This window comes from Heteronotia binoei, chromosome 15 (genome assembly GCF_032191835.1).
Source record: "Heteronotia binoei isolate CCM8104 ecotype False Entrance Well chromosome 15, APGP_CSIRO_Hbin_v1, whole genome shotgun sequence".
Lineage (NCBI taxonomy): Eukaryota > Metazoa > Chordata > Lepidosauria > Squamata > Gekkonidae > Heteronotia > Heteronotia binoei.
The window spans coordinates 43545695-43564668 of record NC_083237.1 but is presented as its reverse complement, the minus strand read 5'-3'; the positions used below and the strand labels follow the sequence as shown (position 1 = coordinate 43564668).

The 18974-nt window shown below is 47.5% G+C and overlaps 1 protein-coding gene across 3 annotated transcripts in view; it reads left to right on the top strand.

Moving 5' to 3' along the window:
* The window catches only part of LOC132584368 (RNA binding protein fox-1 homolog 1-like), a 36092-nt gene extending 17764 nt beyond the window's left edge, over positions 1-18328 (top strand). Inside the window, exons 3-12 of one of the 3 annotated variants that reach the window (XM_060256238.1) lie at positions 10577-10717; positions 11228-11281; positions 12638-12730; positions 13044-13104; positions 13952-14005; positions 14228-14363; positions 15480-15519; positions 16055-16134; positions 17067-17139; positions 18138-18328. In XM_060256238.1, the coding sequence (XP_060112221.1) occupies positions 10577-10717; positions 11228-11281; positions 12638-12730; positions 13044-13104; positions 13952-14005; positions 14228-14363; positions 15480-15519; positions 16055-16134; positions 17067-17139; positions 18138-18182 (777 nt within the window). In that variant the 3' untranslated portion in view covers positions 18183-18328. Of the gene's footprint in view, positions 1-10573; positions 10718-11227; positions 11282-12637; positions 12731-13043; positions 13105-13951; positions 14006-14227; positions 14364-15479; positions 15520-16054; positions 16135-17066; positions 17140-18137 lie in introns of all 3 variants that reach the window. The other 2 variants (XM_060256237.1, XM_060256239.1) reach the window with 2 other exon arrangements.
* The last annotated feature ends 646 nt before the right edge of the window (positions 18329-18974 follow it).

Sequence of the window (18974 nt, the reverse complement as noted above, 5' to 3'; positions counted from 1 at the left end):
TTATATAGGGCTGTTGCAAGGATCGCCGAGTGAATGGAAAATACTTGGGTCTCCCCCTCAAGAGCCACATAAATGCCGAATGTTGTTACACCAAATATACCCAGAAGCTATTAGCCTACCTGCTAGGCTTGCCAGGTCCTCCCACTGTAAACCATCATGGATTGGGGCCTGGAGATGTTGCATTAAATAGCGGGTGTATTTCTGCCCGTCACTAGGAGTTGTGCCACATGTTCTGTGGGATTGCGGGTAGTCATAATACTTTGCCATAGAAAATATGTGGTATTTACCACACTGGAAACAATAACAATGTGGAAATTATGAGATGGATCCAGCCAGCTTTTTTACTGTCTCTTACCTAATTCCATACCTTACTTCATCCCCTGTCATGCATGGCTTTTGTTCATGCTGGTTCCCATCATAAGTAGTCAAAGGAGACCCCCCCTCCCTTTTTCAGCAGGAGAAAAACCGGTTAAATCCAAACCTATCTGTTAAACATAGAAAGTAAAAATGGGCAGATTATTGCCTCCCACTTCCAATTTACTTGGGCAAAGAGGAATACACAGAGGTCTTTTATTGTTCCTGTTATTATTTTATGTATATCTCCTGCTCCTTTTCCTGTCAAGCAGGGCTCAGGGCGGCTTCCAACAGTTAAATATACAAAACCCCCAACATTTTGCAGTCTTAACCAAATATTACAATTCAAAACAACTACAGTTCCAGTAGCCAGCCAGCACATGAACTTAGCTGATAGCCTAAGAATGAGCCCCCAAACGAGGGTCTTGGGGTTCTGAGATCGGGGAATACAATCACTTGCACATATTAGCCCTATTCTCAAGTTACAGTGGATGTACGTGCATCCTGCATATACCTCTTTGTAAGAAAGTGCTGGTGCATGTTCATTTTGCAGATGAAACGGGCCTAACCCCTGGATAAATGTGGTGTTTGAGATCTGAGTCACATTTTGAGCTGTATGTACATGGAACAAAACATGAGAATTATTCAGTGCACGTACAAAGAAAAAGTCGAGTGCACACCGTGCACAACTTGTGCATGCATTCTTGTGACATGTGAACAGGGCTGGTGCTAGGTTAGAATAACCGAAGCGGGGGGAGCCACCCACCTCTGTAGTTTCTTTTCCTGGAAGTCTGTTCTTGATTGCTGTAGCTGACCCAGCCAAATCCCTGTTGACAATTCTATATTCTGTCACCTTTATCTCTTTCAAGCCACTGTGGCCTAGAAAACAGATTGGCTTCCATTAAAGGGAATAGTCAGAAGGTTCAGAATTGGGATTTTTGTGTTCCAAAGAAGGCAGTTCTAATTTTTGGTCTCAGGAAAGCAAAGATGTCTGTTCTCTCCCCTCCCCTCCCCCCCCCCTTTATGCAAGGCCTCCTTCTCCTGAGCCAGTGACTCTGAGGAGCAGGTTTCTGTGTCCATATTGGGTAACACTTCTTTCCCCCAGCAGAGACAGCTGCGCCCCTATCAGATTCCCCGTTCCCCTCCCTAGCCGCTTCATCTTCACTGGCAGCTGTTTATCTCCACACGGGGACAAGTGGTGTGTCGCTGAATCTTCCATCTGAAGGGCACTGTGTCCTTTGAGAGGCTATAAACAGAAAGGGCCAAGATGTTTTGGTGCCTGAGGCGGAAAATCAAAAAAGACATCTCCTCCTTGCCCCCCTCCATTGATTAAAAAATAATTATTATAAATGGCTGAGGCCCAAAGTGGTATAGTGGTTACAATGTCAGATAAGGACCTGGGGCAAGTGGGTTTGAGTCCCCCACTTCACCATGGAAGCCTGCCAGGTACCTTTGGGCCTGGCTGCCTGTCACAATCTCTCAGCCAGAGCTTTTTTTTGTAGCAGGAACTCCTTTGCATATTAGGCCATTCCCCCCTGGTATAGCCAATCCTCCTGGAGCTTTCAGTAGGCCCTGTACTAAGAGCCCTGTAAGCTCTTGGAGGATTGGCTACATAAAGGGTGTGTGGCCTAATATGCAAAGGAGTTCCTGCTACCCAAAGAAGCCCTGCTCTCAGCCTAATTTAACCCTACAAAGTTGTTGTGATGCTTGGAGGAGAGGGGAACCATGTAAGAAGCTGCTTTGAGCTGGAAGGAAGGAAAGATGGAAAGAAAGCAACTTTAAATGTATTCTCCAAGCTGCTGGCTGGCTGGGCTTGGAGAAGTGATTTAAAGAGAGAAATGCCTTCTCCAAGCCGACTGATGGGGCAGCGAGGGCTTCGAGAGCCACACAATATGTGTGAAAGAGCTACGTGTGGCTCCTGAGCCACAGTTTGCCCACCTATGATCTAATATTGTAGCTCCATTTTCAGCTAGAGGGATGGGATTCCCCATGTGGATTGTGTCCTGACCGAAGGTAGGTTGCTGCACCATATTCTTTCCTTGAGGGGATTCTTAGCAGATGACCCAGGGATAAACCTCTAGTACTCCTGAAGCTCTGTAGAAGTGGGTCCTGGAGCAGACACCAATTGTGTTCTCTCTGCAGGGCAAGCGGTGTCAACTCAAGTTCCCTCTTTTTACATAGCTGTGACAGATACGCTCCCAAGAGCAAAAGAGGACCCATAAAGCCGCCTTAGGTCAGTCTAGTTCAATAGTGTCGACATTGACTGACTGTGGCTTGCCAGGGGTGTGAGAGAGGCCCTTCTGTGCCCTGATTTTTTTAACAGAAGGCACTGGAGTTTAAACCCGGACTTCCACAGAAAGCATGTTCCCTATCGCCAAGCTGCAACGCTTTTGCAAAAAGACGGCCACGTATGATTGAATCACAAGTGGGTCTCATATTGCAGCCAAAGCTCCGGAAATGTTGAAGATGACTACTCAGGTTAATCCAGTGACTGTCAGTTCTGCATCCAGGCAATCTCTTGGCGTCGCTTTCCTCGTGTGCGAACCAGAATGCAAAATGTCTCGTGAGCAGGATTAGCCAGTGGTCTCATGTGCCCCTTGGCTACAATCTGTGTTGCCATCTTTCATCCTAGCCCCGCTCCTCTTCCTCTAACAGCAGCTGGCTATTCTGTCCTGTAGCGGAGGAAAGGCTTTCCTGTCTCGATTGCTTTACCAAGAAAAGATCCAAGTGGGCAGCTGTGTTGGTTTGAAGCAGTAGAACAAAGGAGTCAAGTGTACCTTTAAGACCAACAAAGTTTTATTAAAACGTTGTTGGTCTTAAAGGTGAACTTGACTCCTACTTTGTACCGAGAAAAGCTTGCCCTCCTAATGATTATGTGTCAGACAGCTGTTAAAGACTCAGAATCGGGGGGGGGGGGGGGCGGGGGCAGAATGGCAACTCTTATTTTGTTTTGGATACCTATACTACAGTTGTGTTTCATTTTTATTTAGAATATTTCTGTTCTCCCCTCTCAGGCTTCCGCTTGAGGCAGCTTGTAATTAAAATCCCACAATATTAAAACGTGTGCCATTAAAAAACATGAGCCGTTGGACATAAAGCAACATAAAAATTACCCGTAGAACAGAGCAGACCATTAAAAAGCCAAGATAACCCCCTAATCTTCATTCACCCATGTAAACAACAGATCCCTCTACCCTCACCATTTAGATCGATTCTCCCAGAATAACTACCAGGCTTGATTTCTTTGCAATCGTTAATGCAGATTAGCGTCGTTATTCCGGACCAGGGAGAGAAATCCATTCTCTGGTCACGCTATTAACTGTCGTGATTTATGAATTTTAAAAAGTGGTTGAAGTTCAAGAGGGAGCTAATCTGCATTAGGTGACCTCGGAGGAGCAGGGGCTTTGGATTGCCATTGAACCCGGGACCCCGGCCTTCCGAAGGCAGGATTTCTGTAGAGAGCAGCAGGGAATGACTCCGGTTGCGTCCAGTTCTCGTTTGCAAGCGGTGGAATAAGAAATGGCACCATTTGTCTTGCTGAATTGGTCCCCTCGTGATAATACAAAAAAGGTCCCGGGTCTTGCTTAATATGATGGCTTGGATGAGCCCAGCCCGCCACTCAGCAATGAGGCTGTCAGCTGTAGCAGGCTTGTGGGGCCAGAATTCAAAGGTGACTTTTGTGGAATTGTCAGGTTTTTTTTCTGGAGTAGGAGGGAGGAGTTCCCACTAGAAAAGACAAATCTGGGAGTCATGAGGGCAAAAGCCATGTGGGATGGGAAGGGAGCTGAGCAACGTTTAGTGGACCAAGACAGCTGGATCTGACCTATCTTTTAAGGATTGATTATATAAAAAGGGCAAAGAGGGTTGTCAGCTCTGGGTTGGGAAGTTTCTGGAGATTTGGGAGTGGGGGGCCTGGAGAGGGACTTCAGGGGTGCGTAATGCCATGGGGCCTGCTCTCTAGATAGCCATTTTCTCTGAAGTCTTGGGGTCAGTTGTGATTCTGAGAGGTTTTCAGGCTCCACCTGGCAACCCTAAGATATGGGTCTGATACGGAGCAAAAGTGGATCGGGTGTAGGAGTTTCCCTTGTTCTGTTTGCGGTCTTGTCTAACCATTCGAACAGAAGTTGAGGGACCCTGAAGAATGGAGGGGAAATTCCCTACCTGTACCCATAATCAATGTTCCCTCTAAGCTGCAGAGTTTTGTGAGCAAAAATTCTACTTTGTGAGCCACTGGCATTAAAGTTGTGAGCTACTGCATAAATTATTGTTCTCTGGGGCCATTTTTCCTGAGCTAAGACAAAAATGTGAGCTGGAGGCTAAAAATCTGTGAGCTGGCTCAAGCTAACTCAGTTTAGAGGGAACACTGCCCATAATTCTTTCTCCAGGATGCAGTAAGCTCTTTTTCCCTGGCTGTTTCCTTATCTTAAAGGTAAAGGTAGTCCCCTGTACAAGCACCAGTCGTTTTTGACTCTGGGGTGACGTTGCTTTCACAGTGTTTTCACAGCAGACTTTTCACAGGGTGGTTTGCCATAAATTGACTCTCAGGTTTCTGTGCTTCCTGGACCATAGTTGGTGTGTGTTACACAATTATTGGCTTTTTTCTGTCTTCGATGAACTTAAATCCGTTTTTCCCTCTGCATACTTGGAGAGTTTTCTGACTTGAGGATCCCTTTTCTTGTCTGCTGGTTGCCAGGTTTTACTGTGCTCATGAATGGCATGAACTGCCCTGATAATATTTGATACAATAATAATGATGATGATTTAGTGTCTTAAGTTTTCAGCCCTTTTCTCCTGCTTAACATAAGAAAAGCCCTAGAACAAAGTAGGAGTCCAGTAGCACCTTTAAGACCAACAAAGTTTTCTTCAGAATGTAAGCTTTCGTATGCATGCACACTTTATCGGACAATGGAATGGGGTATAGTGAGCAGAGCTACTTATAGCTGGTGGGCAGTGGTGAAGAATGCAAAGTGGTACAAAGTTAGAATCCAATGGAAAAATTGGATCAGCCCAGTGGTTCATCTAGTCCAGTTTCCTGTCTCACACAGTGGCCAACCAGTTCCTTTGGATGTCCAGCTACAGAGCATGGAGGCTGAGGCCTCCTGATGTTGCTTTCTAGCACTGAAATTTTGAAGCTGACCTTCTTCTAGCTCAGGGAGACGTCCTTGAAGTCTCTGCCTCATTGGTATAGAGGTTGGATCCAGCCGGTATTTTCACTCATTCTTGCCCAGTTTTCTGCCTTACTGTAGCTGGTCTTCTGATTCCTGTGATTGTCAAAGCAGGAAGGGAGGGAGGGGCTTCCTATTTCATCACCCAAAAAGCTTGCTGGGTCCAACCCCAGGATTCCCTTTTAACCAGGGTTTGAACTGTAGTTTCTGAAAAACCTCTTGCTTAGCTTTCCTGTACACCTGCTTGCTTCTGTAGCACTTTCTTATTATACTGCTTTACTTCTCCAGCTATCTTCAGTTGCCTTGGTGGGCAAAATTGAGACTTTGGGGAGGAACTGTGTATCTGTAACATGTGTGTCCTTTAATTTCCTTTCTCTGTCTTCCTCTGGAAAGTTGTTGCCGAGATCCAGCCACCCACGAATTCCTGTGTTGTACCATAATCCCCCAATGACTGTCTCTTTCCTGGACTAGGGCCTTCCCCAGAATGTTAAGAGAGGCCTTCGTGGACCGCCCATCGAGCTCAGGTTTTCTCCCAGGCATCTTGGACTCCATCACGTTTCTCTTGTTCTAGTCTCTTTTAATACATGACTAGTTAACCCCTTACTCACCGTGCAACTGCACCTGCCTGTCTTCTCAGCCTGATACCACCTCCCACCCCCACTGCCCTGTGCATTTGATCCTCCCCGGTGGGGGGGAGTTTAATCTCTGTTGAACTTGTCTTGATGAGCCGAGAGTATGGAGCACTCAAATGATGCATCCAGGGTTTGAAGGTGGGGTGGTATGGCACATCATGGGGAGGTGCAATGGGAGAAGGGAGTGCAAAGGTGAGGGGGGATCTGCCTGGTGGTGTGTTTGCACTTGTGAGTGGCTGGACTTGTGTGTTGTGTTAATGGCAACATTTCGGGGCTCCTTGCGGTCAGCACGGCTCCTTGCACAGCCTTCAAGCCTATGCATAGATGCATGCTTACCTGGAGGGTGCTGACTGTCCTAGATCCTGAAACGGCCCCAGAGGGGTGATGTTGGGGAAACCCAAGTGTGTCTCTGGGAGTGTATCAGGTTGAGTTGGGGTAGGGATGGTGAGTTGGGGTAGGGATGTCATTCCCCAGTTGGGGGCAGGGGACTCCACCAGTTTTTTGGGTTGCTGCTGGCCAGTGGGGGAAAACCCGCCTCCAAATGTGACATTCTGACATCACTTGGAAGTGCCGTCATCACATCAAGTGACACCGTATAGCGATGCTCTGTTTTTTTGAGCAAAACTCTATAGTTTGAGGGTGATTTTACCACAGAGTTTTGCCCAAAAAGCAGAGTGTCGCCACACAATGCCACCGGCATGATGATGTCCCATGGTGACATCAGCACATTGTGGCACTCCACCCCCCCCCCCACTCCAGGAAAGTCTCTCCCCCACCGGTGTGATCATCAGACTTGGCAACCCTAGAGTGGGGGGAGGCTGAAGCCCCCTCTCCACATTCACCTCAGTCCTGATCCAAATTAGGCACCCCGCGCACAGAAACTGGGGAGAACCCATGACTCCTGCGTGATTGCATTACAGCTTAGATGGGGATGGGGGCACTAACCCAATCTGTATGCAAAGTATGAAGAGACCCTGAAGTATCATGGGAAAAGGCTGTACTTGGGCTTCTTCCCTTATACACTACATTTCTATGGGCAATAATTGGGGGGAAGGCTGTTAAAAGAGGAAGCATTCCATTATGTGAGCCCCATCCCTGGTGATATGTAGTAGTATGGCCTAGTCATGGGTTTACCCATTTGAGAGAGTTTGAGCACACATGAAGCTGCGGTGGACTGCTATAGACTGCACTGACTGGCAATGGCTCTTCAGAGTTTCAGGCAGAGGTCTTGCACATTGCCTGCTATCTGGTTCTTCTGACTGGAAATGCCAGGGATTGAACCTGGGACCTTCAAGCCAAGCAGATGTTCTGCCGCTGAGCCACAGTCCCTGCCTACCAGTCCTCTGGAGCGGTGAGCTTATTGTGCCACGGTAACGGCAAATTCAGCTGATTTGGAACAGTGGAACCTGTTCACAGGCACTCACAGGGTTGCCAATCTCCAGGTGGGACCTGGTGTTCTCCTGGTATTACAGCTGTTCTCCAGGCTACAGAGACCAGTTCCGCTGGAGAAAATGGCCGCTTCAGAGGGAAGACTTCATACATTATAGGAGAAATCCCTCTCCAAACTCTGGGATCCTCTCCAAAATATCCAGGAATTTCCCAGACTGAAATTGATAACCCCAAACACACACAAGCCACTCTGTTCCTTCCTGTTATCCACTGTCCCTGTTCATATCTGGTCACACATCTTCTGGTTCCTCGTTGATAGGCTGTAGTAGGGATTTCAAAGACAAGTTCAACTTGCCCCCTTCCCTGGCCTTGCTGGATTAATTGTCCCCCAGGTTCTTAGCACTTCAGACACTGCAAGAGAGGCCGCGTGCACCTCGCTGTGCCCTTGGAATATTGCATCTTGGTGCTTGCGTTGTGAGTCAAATCGGGCCATCTGCATGGAGAGGGGGTGAGGTGCCACCTGGGGTGGGCCGATTCATTTTGCCTCCTGGTCTCTGACCTTTTCCACAGCATTTCCAGAAGTTGCCCCATCCACAGCTTGCGTCCTGCTTGTCTCTACTAATGCTGTCATGCGTGCCAGGGTGTGTCTGTCCAATTTATCAATGTGAGGCAAAATGTTTGCTGGTCTATTCCCTTTGGCTGGGAGAAGATGGGGAAGACAAACAAGAAAGGCTGGGTCTTCCTCAAATTGGCAGCAGATGTAAATTTGGTAATGTGTCTTGGTGAAAACGAAGAGGAGACTAGGTCCTTGGGCCATCCCTTTTCTGAGCCTTCTCTATTGAGGAAATAAGCCCAGTCGCTTATCTGTCTGGGGCTTTTTTTTGTAACAGGAACTCCTTTGCAAATTAGGCCATACCCCCTGATATAGCCAGTCCTGCAAGAGCTTATTGTAGGTCTTGTAACAAGAGCCCTGTAAGCTCTTGGAGGATTGGCTACATCAGGGGTGTGTGGCCTAATATGCAAAGGGGTTCCTGCTACAAAAAAAAAGCCCTGTATCTGCCCATCGTGCAGAGACATCATCTGGGAAAGCTTTAGCTCAGTGGCTCAGGAACCACATGTGGCTCTTGGGCATGCCACCTGTAGCTCTTAGCATCATTCCCCTATATGGTGCCTGCCCTTAACTGGTGAGGCTTGTGATGGGTAGTTGGGTTCCCAACTTGAAATGACCACTACAGGAGGAATGAAATCCAAGCCTCCTACCAGGGATGGAGGTAAATGGCAGCTATTTTAGTTGAGGGTAATCGTGAATATGTCTCTTCAGGATCAACAGAGTGAGTACCACTGCTTTAGATTTTCAGGATCGCTTGGGAGTGCGTGTTTCAGAATCCCCTTCATGTACGATAGATCGAGATGGTAGCCATGTTAGTCTGCCTGTAGCAGTAGAAAATAGTAAGAGTCCATTAGCACCTTAAAGACTAACAAAATTTGTGGTAGGATAGATCCTACCACAGCTTTCGTTAGTCTTTAAGGTGCTACTGGACTCTTACTATTTTCTACTCCTTCTATAAAGATATCTTCAGGAAGACAATTGGGCCTTGGTTGTTTCCCCCACTGGCCTTGCTTCCTGAATTTTTTGATTTTGTTTGCCCATATAGGGTCAAAAACTTCATGGCTCAACTCTATAAATGAGTGGAAGGGGCAGCTATCTGCACAAAGCATCCCCCTTAATAGATCAGGATGACTTTGTCCGCCCCTCCCCCATTAGGCAAATTGAAATTTTCTAGATAAGAGCAGGTTAAATCTCACAGGCTATTCTGGTAAGCAAGTATTATTTTCCCCTGTTCACGTGTTACAAAGGCTACAAGCAGAAGATCCAAGGGGCAACAGCTTTTCAAATGTCTTTTCATCTTGTGACCATTGCATGGACCCAGGGCCTGCAAATCCATCTTTTTGTATAGAAAAAGGAATGGTTGTGTAGGCAGGTTGCTGAGCTGAGCACTCGGTTAGATCCAGCCAGCTTTTTCACTCCATCTCACCCAGTTCTTTCCATTGCAGCCTCTATTCTCCGTGGCTTCTGTCCATGCAGGTCTCATGATCTGTTGCTCAGAGCCTTTTTTGGGGGGGGGTGTGGTCAAAGGGACACCTCCTACCTTTTCACCAGCAGAAAATCTGGTTGAATCCAACCCTTATATTTATCCAACTTCTCTGATTCTTATGCCTTTTGTAACAACTTCCTTCTTTCCTTCGGAAGTCAATTTCCCAAAGATACCCAGCAAGCAGTACAAGGTTAAACAAGGTCAAGTTGGGTAGCTGTGTTCGTCTGTCTGTAGCAGTAGAAAAGAGTAAAAATCCTGTAGCACCTTAAAGATTAATAAAACTTGTGGCAAGGGAGGAGGTTTTGTGAGTCACTGCTCACTTCTTCAGATAAGAAGAATAAAATATTTGAAGAAGTGAGCAGTGACTCACAAAAGCTCATACCGTGCTGCAAATTTTATTTAAGGTGCTACTAGACTCTTGATCTTTTGTAAGGTTGAACAAGGACTCAATCCGAGGTGTCCATTGCCTCAGCCCAGCTCTCTGTTTCCTGCTTACTCTGCCCATGTGATTTCCCTTTCACACACACACCCCCCCGCCATCTGAAGTGGTACAATCCATTCCAGTACCCGACCCTTCCATCACCTTGTTCCACTGCCCAGATAGGTTGCTACTGGGATGGGGCTGAAAAAATGGCCTCCTTGAGGTAATGATCTCCTCCTCACCTGGATGCATTTGAGCCCTGTAGGTTGGTGGCGGCCTGCCCTGAGTGTCCGTATCTTTCTTCAAGACCTCCCCGAGCATGAACTGGTGATACCCACTTTGGAGAATCCCCTAATCTGGGTTGTTATATGCTCATGGCTGAGTAGGGATACCAAGTTCCTAGGCCATAGCTCTCTAACCATTCTACTGTGTGCCCTTTCTATAGGGATGCACAGGGGCAGTGGCCTTGGTGGTGTGTGTGGTTTGATCCTGCTTTGTCCTCCCCCTTTTCCCCAGCAGCCCGAAGAAGTCCCCGCACCTGAGCTCTCCCCTGAGGCGGAGGATGCCGAGAGCGGAGAGAACAAATCCCAACCCAAACGCCTCCACGTCTCCAACATCCCCTTCCGTTTCCGAGATCCGGACCTGCGGCAGATGTTTGGGGTGAGCCTTAGACTCTTGGGACAGGAAATGGTGCCCTGCGTCTGATAGCAGCGTGCTCCTAAAGTGTTTGGGGGGAGTTCCGAGGAGAAGGAAATGATGTCTGATGTGAAGAAAGCAGGTAAAAGGCAACACACTGGCAATAAAAGCAACACAGAGACTTCTCTGTGTGGAAACGGCCACTGTGGTGCTCTCTCCAGTAGTACAAACAATCAGTGATCTGGAGCAGATTGCTGACTCAGGAAGCCCGGGACAAGGACATGGGTGGCAGGTGCCACTTTTCCACAAGGGGAGCTTGTAAATAGACCCAAGATGCTTTACTGTTGGCCATTTGGCACTTGAGGATGAGTACACTTTGGGGGATGATGGTGGATGCAAATATGATAAGGTGTGGAAGCAACATTGATTTGTAAGAGACCCTGACTTCAAGTCTTGGTTGACATGGTCTCAGAAATGGCAGGGCATTGTGTGTTGCTTGTGGAAATGACCAAACTACTCCTTTCTCTTTTCTAGCAATTTGGGAAAATCTTAGATGTGGAGATCATCTTCAATGAACGAGGCTCTAAGGTATGAAGTGACCAAGAAGGCGGGATAAGATGATGGAGGCTTCCCTAGTAGGGTTGGGTGTTCCCGTGCTCCGGTTATGGCAGTGTGGGACTCGGTGCTGATTGTAGGTGCTTGAGATTACAAAGTTCTTAAAAGATGCCTCTGAAGCAGTGCCCCAGGATCATCTATGATATGATATGAAAGCCACCCTGAGCCTGTTAGGGGAGGGTGGGATATAAATGTAACAAAATAAATAAAATAAATTTGCAAGGGATCCTGGGACACTATCGTTTGAAGCACAATTTTGTGAGTTGCAACATGTCTCCTAGCTATCAAGTACCAGATTGAGCAGCCTGAACATTTAAAGGTGATCTATAAATAAAGAAAAGGAAAGTTCCTAGCTTTTATGGTTGACAAGATAAATACTGCCTGGAGGAACCTCAGAAGACACAAAGGCAAGCTAAATAGAATTTCTAGAGGGTGGTGGATTTTGCCCATTCCCACAGCTGGTGGAAGACCAGTACGGAAACCTTTCAGATAGTTTAATATGAGTTTTGATTTGAAGAGAAAATTAAAACAAACGTTTGCAGAATTTGGGGTGCGTGTCTCTCTGCAGCCTTATTTGCAAAAGCACTGGGAAGTGGTTTCAAAGAGCTGCCAACTCTCTAACCCAGTAGAATATCATAAACATGTGGTCCCAGGCAGCTCAGTTCAAAGGTATGCAGTGTTGAAAGCTGGTTTGCAGAATGACTTCAGGGAGCATTTCTCCCCGTCTGAGTCTAGGCAGCAGCTGCTCTCGGCATAGCAGTGTTTCTTGTTTATTCCACCCATTTTGCTGCCTGTTTTTGGACTTCTTGGTGACCCCTCCGGCCCTATAGAACAGTCTCCTGTAATAATTCTAAATCAGAACCTTAATAGGGATGCCAGCCTCCAGGTGGGACCTGGGGATCCCCTGGAATTACAGCTCATCTTCAGACTGCAAAGACCAATTCACCTGGATAGAATAGAAAGTAGAAGCTTTGGGGAGTGGACTCTATGGCATTGTGCCCCATGGAGGTCTCCGTTCTCCACTGGCTCCACCCCTGAATCTCCAGGAGTTTTCCCCACCTGGAACTGACAATCCCATCCCACCCAGTGTGGCCAGAGGGCACCTGGCAACCCTCGTCACATGACTGCAGGGCAATGGGGATGATGGGGGTGCTTGTTGCCTGGTTGTCTAGTTCAGTTTTCTGACTGATTTTTAAATGGCTTTATGTTTGTTCTCCTCTTTGACTCCTGTTTGTTGCAGATAAAGGCATGCTTGTAAATATTTTTAAATAAATAAAAAAACTGGTAACTTCCCTTGCTTCCAGTCTAACAAATGTCTCTTCTCTTTAGGGCTTTGGCTTTGTCACTTTTGAGAACAGCCAGGATGCCGACCAGGCACGGGAGAAGCTGAATAGCAGCATTGTGGAAGGAAGGAAGATAGAGGTTAGACTTTCCTCAGATTCTCATGTGTGTATATTCCAGGTGCTGGCAGTCGTACAGCTGCCAATTTCCAGGCTGGGCCTGCAGATCTCCCAGAATTCAATACTGATTTCCAGATGTTAGAGATCAGGCAATATTGAAATGGGGCAATCAGGAGGAGGTGTGTCCCTCCCTTCTCACCTTGAAAGCTGCTGCTTTTAATCTGGATTCTGCTTTCACTCCAGTTGTGCTGAGCCAGTCTAAGTCACAGACTCAAACTGGCTCATTGGGTCCAGTTCCACATGTCTCTTCATGTTCCTTTCTCTTTCCAACCCAGGTCAATAATGCCACAGCTCGTTTAGTCACCAAGAAACCCCCTGCGGCACCTGTGGTGAACGGTATGTAACCTGGGGGAGAGCAAAAACCCCTTTCCACATGTTTGAAAAAAGAGACGTGGCAGGGCTTAAGTGGCAGTGCATGCCGGAACCCTCAGATTTGGCACACGGGCAGGGGGATAAAGTCTTCACACCCCTCAATGCCATTTTCCAGACTCAAAATAGTCCTGAAGAGACTATTCGCCTTGTTCAGGTAACTTTTTTGTGGTTGCCAGCAACTTCCCAAGCCCATTTCAGATCAGGAAAATAATAGGGGGGAAGACTTAACTCCCCCTTTCCCAGTTGGTTGTGGGGGGGGGGCATGAGGACAGTGTGTACTTTAGGCCTTTTGCCTCCCACACATACACAGAGCTGTTTGGGAACTTTTCCCCATAGGAGTGTCTGTCTCTGTGGAGACCGTAGCCTCCTGGGTGGGCCCCATCATGTGACTTGGAGAAGCCCTACCCCACGTACCGATCAGCATGAGCCTTGAAGTAGTGAGCCAGTAGTGGTAAAGAGCAGCAGACTCTAATCTGGAGAACTGGGTTTGATTCCCTACTCCTCCACATGCAGCCGCTGGGTGACGTTGGGTCAGTCACTGTTCTTTCAAGAGCAGTTCTCTCAGAGCTCTCTCAGCCCTACCTACCTCACAAGGATGTTTGCTGTGGAGAGAGGAAGGGAAGGGGATTGTAAGCTGCTCTGAGAGTCATTGGGTAGTGAAGAGTGGGGTATAGAAACCAACTCTTCTTCTTGATTCTGGTCTGCTTTGGTGAAGGTGGGTGTGTTGTGTGTTGTGGCTATGGAGAGGTGGGCAGAATCTTCATGAGGGTGGTGTCTGCTCTGACCCCTCCTTCTGTGCTTTGGTGTTTAGGTTGGAAGATCAATCCTGTTGTGGGTGCTGTTTATGCCCCTGACCTGTATACAGGTGAGCTGCCAATCCTTGTGTGATTTTTATCCTTTCCATGAAAAGTCACCCTGCTAACCTTAACTTGGACTCATGTTCTCTGAGTGCTGCATTTTTAAGGCTCTGGGAGAGTCATTGGGGACATTGTCCTGAGGGTGAGGTGAAAAGCTCTCCTTTGTTTTCCCCATTTCTGCCTCCTAATGGAATGTTCCTCTCTCTCTCTCTCATGTGCCTGTTCACCAGTGGCTAGTATCCCTTACCCCATGATGGCCCCAGCTGCCCTGGCCTATCGCGGGGCTCTCCGAGGGCGTGGCCGAGCCACTATCTACAATCCCATTCGAGCAGCACCTGCCCCCTCACCAGTTCCAGCCTATGGCAGGTGAGCATCAAAGGGACAAGGAGGGGGTGGCCCATTTTACGAGAAGGAGGTTACGATTATTTGCTTTAAAAATGTGTCTGAAAGTCACAACACAGGGTGTTCTGTTGTCGTTGTTTTACCCCAGAACACGTCCCTCAATCCTTGTCCAAAAAAGCAAAAATGTTTAAATTCAAGATGCAGATTGCCCACTTTTTAAAAATCACAATATGGTCTGAAATCTCATTTCTGTTTCAAGAGCAGAATCTTTTGTACGGGTTTCATAAATGTGGCTTGTTAAAAGATCTATACTAGTGAACTTTTTATTACGGTCATAGACCAATATAAAAATTATAACACATCATGTAAAACTCCTCCTAAAATGCAAAAAAATACAATAAAATACTTAAAACTTTTCCGCACCTATACGGGTCGGGGATAACTCAAATAATTGGAATACTGAGAGAGCCTGGGTCGAAGGGCATTGTGTTGGAATGCAGACATTTTTCAGGGCAAGGCTGGGTGGGGAGTTCAGCTTTGGGGTGAAATAAGGGAAGGGAAAATGGAGGAGATTGATGTTGCCGTGGGGTTGAGAGGGGACTGCAGGGAAAACCCTGGGATGTTATGAATGTCTCTGGCCTAGAGGGGCTTTAAAAGGTTTCAGCAAAGATGAGTCTTAGAGCTATTATCCATGACAGCTAAATAGAACCCCCAGGCCCAGGAGCAGTGTACCTCTGGATACCAGTTGCTGGGTGATAAGCAACAACAAAGACTACTGCTGGCTTGCATGCTTCCTAGAATCATCTGGGTGCCCTCTGCTGGACACAGGATGCTATTCTACATGGATCCAGGGCTTTTATATTTGTATTCATATATGCAGAGAAAGGCAGACAAGGGCTCAAACTTGACTCGCAAGTTATGGCTTCATTTTTTAAAACAGTCTTACCCTTTATCCCAAATGATAGTGGTTCTTACTGAATGGCGATGGAAAGGCATTCTGTAGATGGTCAGAGGAAAATAATTGTTGAGGGCTGAGTGGAGTTTGGATAGCAAGCTGAGGTGGGGAATGGGGAAGAAGGTTGAAGTCAGAGAAAAGGGGTGACTGTGGCACTGACTTCTTTTCCCTGACTTTCCATCTAGTGTGCTGTATCCGGATGGTCTCTACAGTTCTGACCTCTATGTAAGTCTTTGTCCGAGTGTCCTGGGGGCTTAAGATTCAAGGGTTCCATGCCTGTCCTTTTGCCAGTTGTCTGAAGATGGAAGAACAGGAAGTGCTGTGGCCTTCTGGGTCTTTCAGGGCAAAGAAAGTGCCATGGAACAGATCTCTGGGGCAGCACTCAAAGCTATCAGGATTGGTGACCACTCATGTGCCCAATGGGAGAGGCGATGGGGTGGTCTAGGAGGAATATCAAGATGGTTTAGGTGAGACATCTGGAGTCTCCTGAGGGCGATAACTAAGGAAGAAGCAGGAGGTTTGGGCCTTGGAATAAAGGTCTGAGCATATGTGTTTGTGTCAGCATGGGAAATGTTCCGTCCTCCGGGTTGTTCAGTGAATGAACCGGCAGGATGTAATCCAATGCTTGCCTGGGCAAGGGATTCAGCAAGGGATACAAAGCTGTGATGAGGAAGCCTTTGTGGAGGTTTGTGAGCAGGCGTGGCTGGGATTGTCACGTTTTCCGGAATCTTAGCCTAATTATCTGTGTTCTGTACTGCAGGGTTACCCTGCAGCTTACCGAGTGGCCCAGACACCCGCCGCTGCCGCAGCAGCAGCAACGGCAGCAGCCTATAGTGATGGGTAAGTCTGAACCTTGGATAGCCTAGGCTAGCCTGATCATCATCAGATCTTGAGATCTGGTCAGTATTGGAAGGGGAGGCCACCAAGGAATTCCAGGGTCACTATGCGGAGAAAGGCAATGGGGAAACCACGTTCAATCGTCTCTTGCCTTGAAAACTTGATGAGGTCACCATAAGTCAGCTGTGACCTGATGGCACTGTACATATACACAAGTCTGAAACAGAAGAATCTGTAGGGTATCCATTTCAGTAGCCCAAAGCCAGGGGTGTCAAACATGCGGCCCCGGGGTCAAATCAGGCCCCCAGAGGGCTCCTATCATTCCCCCAAGCAACTGGTTGTCATCTGCTTCCTTCTCCTCTCTTGCTTCCTTCTGCATCACAGCTTGTTTTGTCAGGCTTGCTCAATCGCACAGGAGCTACAGAGCAAAGCCTCTGTTTTCTCCTTTGGCTGAGAATCTCTCCTTGGCAAGGAAGGGATGAGGAAAAGCTTGCTTTGCCAGGCTCTCTCAATCACACAGAAGAGCTACTGAGCCAAGCCTCTCTTCCTTCTATTGGCTGAGGCTCCTCCCTTCCTGGTCTCCTGGGGAATAAAGGAAAAAGCCAGAGCTTCTTTGCCCACTTACCTCAATCTCATGGGAGAGATACAGAGAAAGCACCTTTAAGACCAACAAGTCCTAATGTTTTAAGCATTTTTTTTTTAAAAAAAAAAATATATATATATATATGTATATGTATTGTGTTTGTCTGTGTCCTTTATAAAGTTTATATCTCTGTTACCTAATCTTAAATAGGTACATGCATAGCCTGGCCTGACATGGCCTGGCCAACCTGACATTGTCTCATTTATGTCAGATCCGGCCCGCATAACAAATGAGTTCGACACCCCTCCCCTAAGCCATTTCAACCATGGTCTCTTGGGTCTTTCTCCTACAGGTATGGACGGGTCTACACTACTGCTGAGCCCTATCATCACACGGTGACCCCTGCCTATGGAGTTGGTGCCATGGTGAGCCATTGTATTAGTGGGTGGGGCATTTTGCTTGTCAATCAATGAGTCAGCAGAATTGGGTGAGCACAGAAGTGCTTTCCTAGAATCATAGAGTTGGAAGAGACCTCCAAAGTCATCTAGTCCAACTCCCTGCACAATGCAGGAAATTCACAAATACACCCCCCCCCCAGTACCGACAGTGGCCCCTGCTCCATGCCCAGAAGATGGCAAAAAACCTCCAACAAACTGGCCTAGAGAAAAATTGCTGCCCAGCCCCAGTTTCCCTGACATCCGTTTCCCTGGACCTGTAAGAAAGGGCCAGGAGGACTAAGCACTGATGTAACCTTTCCTGCTCTCATTCCCATGATCCCATGACCTAATGCACGGAATCAGCACTGCTGTCAGATGGCCATCCCGCCTCTGTTTGAAAATCTCCAAAGAAGGGGAGCCCACCACCTCCCAAGGAAGCTTAACTGTCTCTTAACTGTCAAGAAGTTCTTCCTAATGTTTAGCCAAAAAACTCTTGTCCAGTCCCTTGTTGTGAAGCAGAACCATCTATCCCGCAGCATCCCCATAGGTCAAGCTATGCCATTTGGACATCAGTGCTGCAAACACAGGCCAGAGAGAAACGCTCCTAGGGCATATTGCAAAGTTCAGATGAAGAATGTTATTGATAGAGGGGAATGGACACAGATGTTTGGGCGAAGGACAAGCTTTGATATATACATGGCACACCAGTTTACATAGGCTGAAAAAGCAGATGTATAAATACCCTCTTGGATGTTATGGAAACCAAAGGCTAGTATGCGTCTTGATGGCTGGGTGCTCAGGGGGAAGAAGGCATCGGGAACTTCGAATCTAGTTTGGCTGCATCAGCCTGAGACAGCCAGCAGATGGTGGTGTTAAGCTGACTACAAAAGGTCACCTGGCCCATAATTATTCCTAATCCTTTTTCCGTTCCTCATTCCCTGCCTGTATCCAAGGCTCACTAAGACTGTGTTCTCTCTTCCTGACAGGCCAGCTTGTACCGCGGAGGATGCAACCGCTTCACTCCATATTGAGGGACCAAGCGATGGCGCTGAGTGAGTGGGAGAAGATTATGAGCCAATGGTCCATGCGGCCGGACCCTGCGCTGAGAACCTTCTGTGTGAGAGAGAATCAAAGAGAGAAAGGCAGGCAAACGTTTAGGGAAGACCCTTCTCATCCAGTTGTATGGAGACACTGGGGGCCTCCAGAGTGACACCACTGGACTTCTCTTCCAGCTGCATGATGATCTTTGTCATTACTTTGAATTCTGATTTCTTCTGTGTGTTGCTGTGGGGCAGAGAGGTTGTAGGGCATACCAAATTCAAATGCAGGCTAGCTTTGTAGTGTGTGATCACAGCTCCTCGGGTGCAGCGCTTGTGATCAGTGAAAGCCCACAGGATAAAAGGACACCGGGGGAAAGTTAAGATGATCTGTCTTCTCTGTTTGACCTAGGGTTTGCTAAGCCTTCCACTATGGCAGGAGACCTTCTACTGGCTGCCCTTTTTGCCTGCAGCCACTCCAAGTGGCATCAAGAGAAAAAACACTGCTGGCATCACATATGGCATGATGTCACTTCCAGGGAAAACCTGGAAGTGAGTAATGTCACTCTAGGAATTGCCAAAAACTCTGGCATTTCCTAGAATGATGTGACATCTTTTCCTGTTTTCCCTGGAAGTGATGTCAGGGCATACAGAACGCTGGCACCCCCATGCCCTTACCCTCCAAGCTCTCGCCAGTTTCCAGGCATGGGCTGGCAATCCTTGTGCCATCTGGTATACTTAGGGAGCTTTCTGTTCTTATTTGTTTACACATCTAGATTTGTTTCA